Source organism: Metopolophium dirhodum, chromosome 3, assembly GCF_019925205.1.
Source record: "Metopolophium dirhodum isolate CAU chromosome 3, ASM1992520v1, whole genome shotgun sequence".
Taxonomy (NCBI): domain Eukaryota; kingdom Metazoa; phylum Arthropoda; class Insecta; order Hemiptera; family Aphididae; genus Metopolophium; species Metopolophium dirhodum.
In genome coordinates, this window is record NC_083562.1 from 32021072 (window position 1) to 32027989 (window position 6918).

Here is a 6918-nt window from a genome sequence, read left to right on the forward strand (position 1 = left end):
TATAATTATTTTATAAAAGTCAGTTTAAATTGTGATACAAAACTTTGTTGTTAACTAACAAATAAATATAATAATGCAATAATACATCATAGTACATTACGTTTGGTACTTGGTAGGTACAGGCTTCAAAAGTGCACATATTATATTGAACTGTTTTTACATTAAGTTTTAAAAAATATTAATATATTATTTTTAATTACCTAATATTAAAATTATATCTAGTCATTTTTAGAACAAAAGATAATCAAAATAAATCAAAACTGACCGATTTTTAATTAGGTTTTGATAATTTCCTTAAAATCATTACCTATATTGTTTGTAAAATGTCTAAAATCGTATAATTTTATATAGGTACCTAATAAAATAATGAAAGTACAAATATGATATAAACTGCATATTAATGTGGCTATATATTGTATTTTTAGGTTGAAACTCGTATTGCACACGTATTGCCCATCAAATATATAATAATATAAAATAATATAGTAACGTTTATGTTGCGAAGAACCAACATTTACATTATGTAAATTTGATATCTCCATAATTTTAAATAATAATATTTTATAAAACGAATGCAGTAGAAAAAAAAAATGAATACAATTTGGCCTGTTTTGCATCCAATATCATCATCGTGAATCGTGATTACCATTTTACCGTGCGCACCTCATTTACCTCCTATCATACGACACCGTAGTGACAATAATAACAAAGGAGCGAATGTCTGCGAGTCGATAGATATGTGGAACGGAATACATTTTAGTGGCCGAAGGTCGCCGATTTTGCGGAATCCATATCATAATATAATATGTAATATTACGGTTATGCAACCCTCGGATGAGCAGACGGACAACCGGTTCTCGGACATAAGAAGACCAAACGAAAAAAAACACATACCTATTATACTGCAGAGACAACATTTTTTTAATAAAATCATGAATAATACGATTTAAAACCAATTACCTATATATTTTAATAATATGTTGAAAAAAATCGTAATAAAAAAAAAAAAAACCTTGGAACGGTTTTCGAACATTTATCGGTGGAAGGTGTTTTTTCATGTCCATAAAAAATTCTCCCATCCCGGATTACTGGTTTTTGACAATATTTTTGACCGGAGACCATCCAGCGGACTGCAGTGCCCGCGAGTGTATATATAGCAAATGCCATCGTTCGGTAAAGTATCCAGTCAATTGGTAGCTGCAGAGCTGAACAGTACCAACAGCAGGCAGCAAGGCAGAAGCAGCACACGACAAGGCAGAAGCGACTGCAATCATTATGGCGTCCGGTGCTATGGTGAGAACAAACGATGCATTATATTTTTGTTGTATACTTATACCTATCGCATAATCATACCTACTTCTGTAGCCGAACGACTCGTGTTTCTAACTATATTGAAAATCTAACTAAAAATATAAAATAACATACGATTATCTACAGAAATCCGATTGCATTAAGTAATTTAAAAATTATAATATCACAATATAATACTATGTACTCAACATAACTTATGGTATCCGAGTATTTCTTATCTTACACTTATTTGTTAGTTAATAAATCTTTACATTTAAACATCGTCACGACTCACGGTATTTAAAATTACCTAAATTCTACTTCATGTAATAACAAATGCTGTACAGATATCTATTTATTTTTCAAAACTTTTTCACTATTCTTCCTTTATAATTATTGTTAAAATCTGTGAGTATGAACTTTTAAAATGCAATAGTTAGAAATAAAATATTAATAACATAGGTACTATAGGTACGCTAAAAATACAGTACACTAATATTATATTTTTGACTTATCATTTTATTTAGTTGTTAATTGTAATATTATGTTTGATATTATACTGATTTCATTCGTATTTATGACATGATTATAACTTAAGGATACATAAAAATTATAGGTAATAATTAATAATTATTAACAAATATAAACATTATTCAAAATATTATAAATTGCACTTGCATAGAAATAACTATAAGTAGGTATTAACTAGGTGGGTTCGGACAAAACAAGAATAAAAATTACTAAAAACAATATATTTTACACAAATATATTTGATAATATTATGAAATGCTTTAAATTATTTTGTTTATTAGTTAAAAAATGTTGAAACGTTTAAAATGTACAATGTATACTACATAGGTTTTATTGTAATTTATTATAATAAATTATACACTTAATCATTATATTGGGTTAGGTAATCAATAGAATAACTGCAGTTGTACACAAAATTATATTACATTTCAATAATCTTTTCCGAAATAATTTAAATTACCTATATTAAAAATTAATAAATTCTTTGTCATCTAAAACTACTGGACCGTTTTCAATAAAAGATTATATCAATAGATTCCCAGAGACTCGGAGAGAGTTGTAGCTTCGTTTTTAACCCATATACTTCGCTATAGGATAGATCACGCTTAACATATAAATTTTGTTTTGGCTCTCAAAAATCAAATATTTTTTGTTTATATGTAGCCATGTAGGAGTGCTATTGCTAATAGACATTACTAACCACTGTGTGACAGTAAAATATTATTTATTATGATTGGTTATCATTTTCTATATTTTATTATATTTTGTCATTTAGGCTAATAAAGCTATTCTATAAAATGAAAAATTGAGTAACAGCTTTTATATACAATAAGTGGCAAGGTGTGGTTGAGGCTTATAAAATCAAAAATACTCTACCGATTTTGACGATTCAAGGAAAGTTTAGATTATAAATCGAATCAATTATTTTAGGGTAGCTTATCCGCTTTTGATAATATTAAAATCATAATCACATATTCGAAAAAGTATTTTTTTCTCAGACTTTTTTCTACTCACCGTAGGTGGATTGTCCATCTCGGTTTTATATTTTGTTATACAGAAATAATTATATGTATGATTTTAATTATGATTTCTTTTTTTTCAGATCCAAGTAGCTTTTCTAGGACTCCTAGTTGTGTCCACCGCGTTTGCGGACGTCAAGCCGGTAAATAAGAACGAGAAGAAAAGAGACACATTATTCAACCCATCATTCTCATTCGGTGACAAAACTTTTGGCTCGTCAACTCCAGCTCCATTCGCGTTTGGCAGCTCGTTCTCGTCCACTGCTGCGCCATTAAAATCCGTTTCTTACAGCTCCACACCAGCTCCGTTTGCATTCGGTAACTCTTTTGCATCAAATGCATACTCCAGCGCTGCCGCAGCTCAATCTTTCGATGCTGCACCATTCAAATCCGTTTCTTACAGCTCCACACCAGCTCCGTTCGCATTCGGTAACTCTTTTGCATCAAATGCATACTCCAACGCTGCCGCAGCTCAATCTTTCGATGCAGCATCATTCATTGGATCTTCCACACCTGCTCCATTGTACGATGGATCTTTCGGTTCTTCCACCGCAGCCGCTCTAATTGGTTCATCTACACCAGCACCTTTCGTATCTGGTGCCGGACTATCCGACGCAAGCTTTGCATATTCTTCCACCCCGGCTTCAATTTTAGCAGGTGGAGCTTCGCCTGTTGTTTCGTCTAACCCAGAAGCGGTTCTTTTAAACAGGTCACCGGCTTTTGCTACATCATATGGTTCATACTATTCAGGTTTTGCCCCGTCTTACTCTCAAGGAACAATCGTCAAGTCTAACTCAATTGGCCACGATGCGGTTGAAGTTCCAGCCGTGGCTAACGCCCCAGCTCCCCGCCATGAAGTTACCATCCATAAGGAAGTTCCAGTTCCATACTACGTCCAAGTTGAAAAGAGAGTGCCATACCCCGTCTACGTTCGTGTACCACACCCATACACGGTCACTGTAGAAAAACACGTGCCATACGCAGTGCAAGTTAATGTAGACCGTCCAATTAACGTTCCTCAGCCATATCCAGTCGAAGTTGAGAAGAGAGTGCCGTACGCAGTTGAAAAGCCAGTACCTTATGAAGTGAAAGTCCCAGTCGACAGGCCGTACGCAGTTCCTGTTCCAGTCGAGAAACCCGTCCCATACTCAGTTGAAAAACCCGTGCCTTACCCAGTGAGAGTGAATGTTGACAGACCTTACCCCGTCGAAAAACCAGTGCCATACCCAGTTGCTGTCGAAAAGCCAGTGCCATACGCTGTAGAAAAGAAAGTGCCATACCCTGTAGAAAAATTAGTCCCATATGCCGTTGAAAAGAGGGTTCCCTATCCAGTAAGGTACGAAGTTCCAGTTAATGTTCCAGTTCCAGTAGAAGTTAAAGTTCCAGTGTCCGTGGACAGACCCGTCCCATATACAGTAGAAAAGAGAGTTCCATACCCAGTTCAAGTTCCAGTTGAAGTTAAGGTCCCAGTCCAGGTTGCAGCTCCAGCTCAACGTTTCGCCACTGTCCACTATTATCAACAATCGCCGGTCGCTTTAGGATATGAATCCAGTCAAGCTCTCATTGGCCAATCTGGTTACAAAGCTTTCTCATCTGGTTTGGCTCAAGGTTCCGGAAGTGCATTCTACAGCTCTATCCCATCATCTGGCAGTGCATTCTACAACTCTGTTCCATCATCTGGCAGTGCATTCTACAGCTCTACTCCAGCGTCTGGAAGTGCATTATTCAGCTCTACAGCTAGCCCAATCAGCTCATACAGCTCTACCGCTAGCCCAATAAGCACATACAGCTCAACTGCCAGCCCAGCTGGTTTCTTCGGCTCAAACGTCGTCCAAGATGGTTTCGCTGGTTCATCCGCGGCTCCATTCAGTTTCGGCCAACAATCTTTCTTCGGATCTTCGACACCAGCTCCATTCAACACTTTCTCCGCTGATTCAGCATCATCTGACGCATCATCTCTATTCAAGTCCGCTAGCATTGGATCTGAAAATCAAGAGGCAGTCGCCATTGGAGGTGCATCTTTGAAGTCACAGGAATTGAAAGCTGACAACTTTGACGTTATCAAGAAATAGATTGTCGAAAGCTTGAGTTTATCTGAAATGGAGTTTTCATTATTTTTTATGACCACTAAATAATGGAAAAATGTTCTATATATTTTTGTTTATAAATGCGTTCTTTTATTTAGCATATAAATAATTTTTAATTAATCATCTGTAATATTATAAAAATATAGTATTATTGATTCATTCATATATAGTTATGCTTGCTGTCTTTTATTCGCCTTTTATTAATTATGTGTATATACAATATACTTGAAATATAAATGGATGCATTTGTGGTTTATTATTTATAAATAAATAATATTACAATAAACTTAAATAATCTTAAAACAGATATAATTATAATTTACTAGTACAATAGTAACAGTTACTATAACAGCAGTATTGCTATAACAGTAACCACTAACCACCCTCAAAATGAAAGTTTGAACATTTTTTTCTTAATTAATAGATTGTTCAGTGTTCTTATAGATTTTCTAATAATTTATTTATTTCCTGTTTGTTTTTTTTTTTTACAGATTTTGAACCGGTATAAAGTCATCTGTTATATTTTGCTAAATTATAATAATTATAAATTTTATATATTATATACTTTTAGGTCCTAACAAATAAAAATCGAAACATAAAAATATTTATTTTTTCAATGGTTAAAATATCAAGTAGGTATGCATTAGCTGGTATGTCAGTATACTTGCCTATGAACTATAGCTTATATAGATATATATAATGATCTATATAATATGTATTAATATGTGCACTGTGGACTTTTCACCGAACGTTTTTATTATTTACTTGTTCTACGTAATAATATATACTGCGCTGACAACCATGGATGACATTTTGATCTATATATCAGTAATGCATTAATAGTTATAATATTTTAATGATATTTTGCACATCCGTCGAGTAAAATTCACAGAAATGCAATTTTACTAACGTCGATGTAATACTATTATTATTATTAATTCAATATTTAACCGACAGCTCTACTTGACCGATTAGTTGGAGTTGGAATATTTTGAACTCGAATTTAACAATCGTTGTTGCAGGTGCACTTTTGCGCACAGGGGCCAATACGCGATGACCATTTATGCTATAAAACAGTTGTATGGTGATGTATGGTAGTTTGGTATCACGAAGACTTGAATGTCTAAAATTATAAGTATACAAACATTAAAACGTAATTTTGAAGTTGTAGAAATCATAAAAATATATGTTTTTACTTAAGGGAAAAATAATTTTTTTTATTGTTGAAAAACGTAGTGATTGAGAAACTAATGTATTACTACCGTAGAACAATGGTACTACTCTACCTCCCACTACCCCCACGAAATATCTTCCTCCATGAAAATATATTTCTATACATATTATCTTCCTCTCCTCTCCGTGTTGTGTTGAAATGAATTCTCTAATGTGTAAACATTCAGCTTCGAGTATCTTGGAACTTTGTACACCCGTTGGTAATTTTTTGGCCAATTGATGACAAGTTTGTTTCATATAACATCATGAGCGGTCTTTGTTTAATGTTCGAATAAACCATACGTTTCTACAAGAAATGATAATAATGCGTCCACACTGGGTTCTAAGTCTATAACCTATCAATTATTACAAAAATATACCCATAATGGCATATTATAATATACAATCTTTACATAGGTTATTATGTTTTTTTCTAAATCGTATTAAACCTTATGAGTAGCCCACATAAGTAGGTACTGATGTTTTTAATTTGTTTTGCACTTTTGTCTCCTCCCCTAGTATTGAGCACGGATCCACCACTGTCATGAACTCATAAGGCACGCTTATTTAAAAAAATAAAAATAATAAATCAGACCAATTAATTGTATCATTAAATTATATACTATAAAGTAGGTACTTGACAATTTGTACATTTTTGGGTTTTGATACCTATTAAAACAAAAAGCTAAATAGTTTTGTCACATTATCTATGGGTAATGCGATTTTAATATTGGTAGTTTGAGCGAAGTAAAAATTTTTTTATTGCATTTTAAGGAGTT

At 33.2% G+C, this 6918-nt stretch overlaps 1 protein-coding gene across 1 annotated transcript; it reads left to right on the plus strand.

Annotated features, from left to right (window-relative positions):
• The first annotated feature begins 1134 nt into the window (after nucleotides 1-1134).
• LOC132941014 (uncharacterized) lies at nucleotides 1135-5092 on the plus strand. The gene is made up of 2 exons (XM_061008862.1): nucleotides 1135-1293; nucleotides 2924-5092. The coding sequence occupies exons 1-2, from the start codon at nucleotides 1276-1278 to the stop codon at nucleotides 4910-4912; spliced, it is 2007 nt and encodes a 668-aa protein (XP_060864845.1). The 5' UTR covers nucleotides 1135-1275; the 3' UTR covers nucleotides 4913-5092.
• Nucleotides 5093-6918: the final 1826 nt, after the last annotated feature.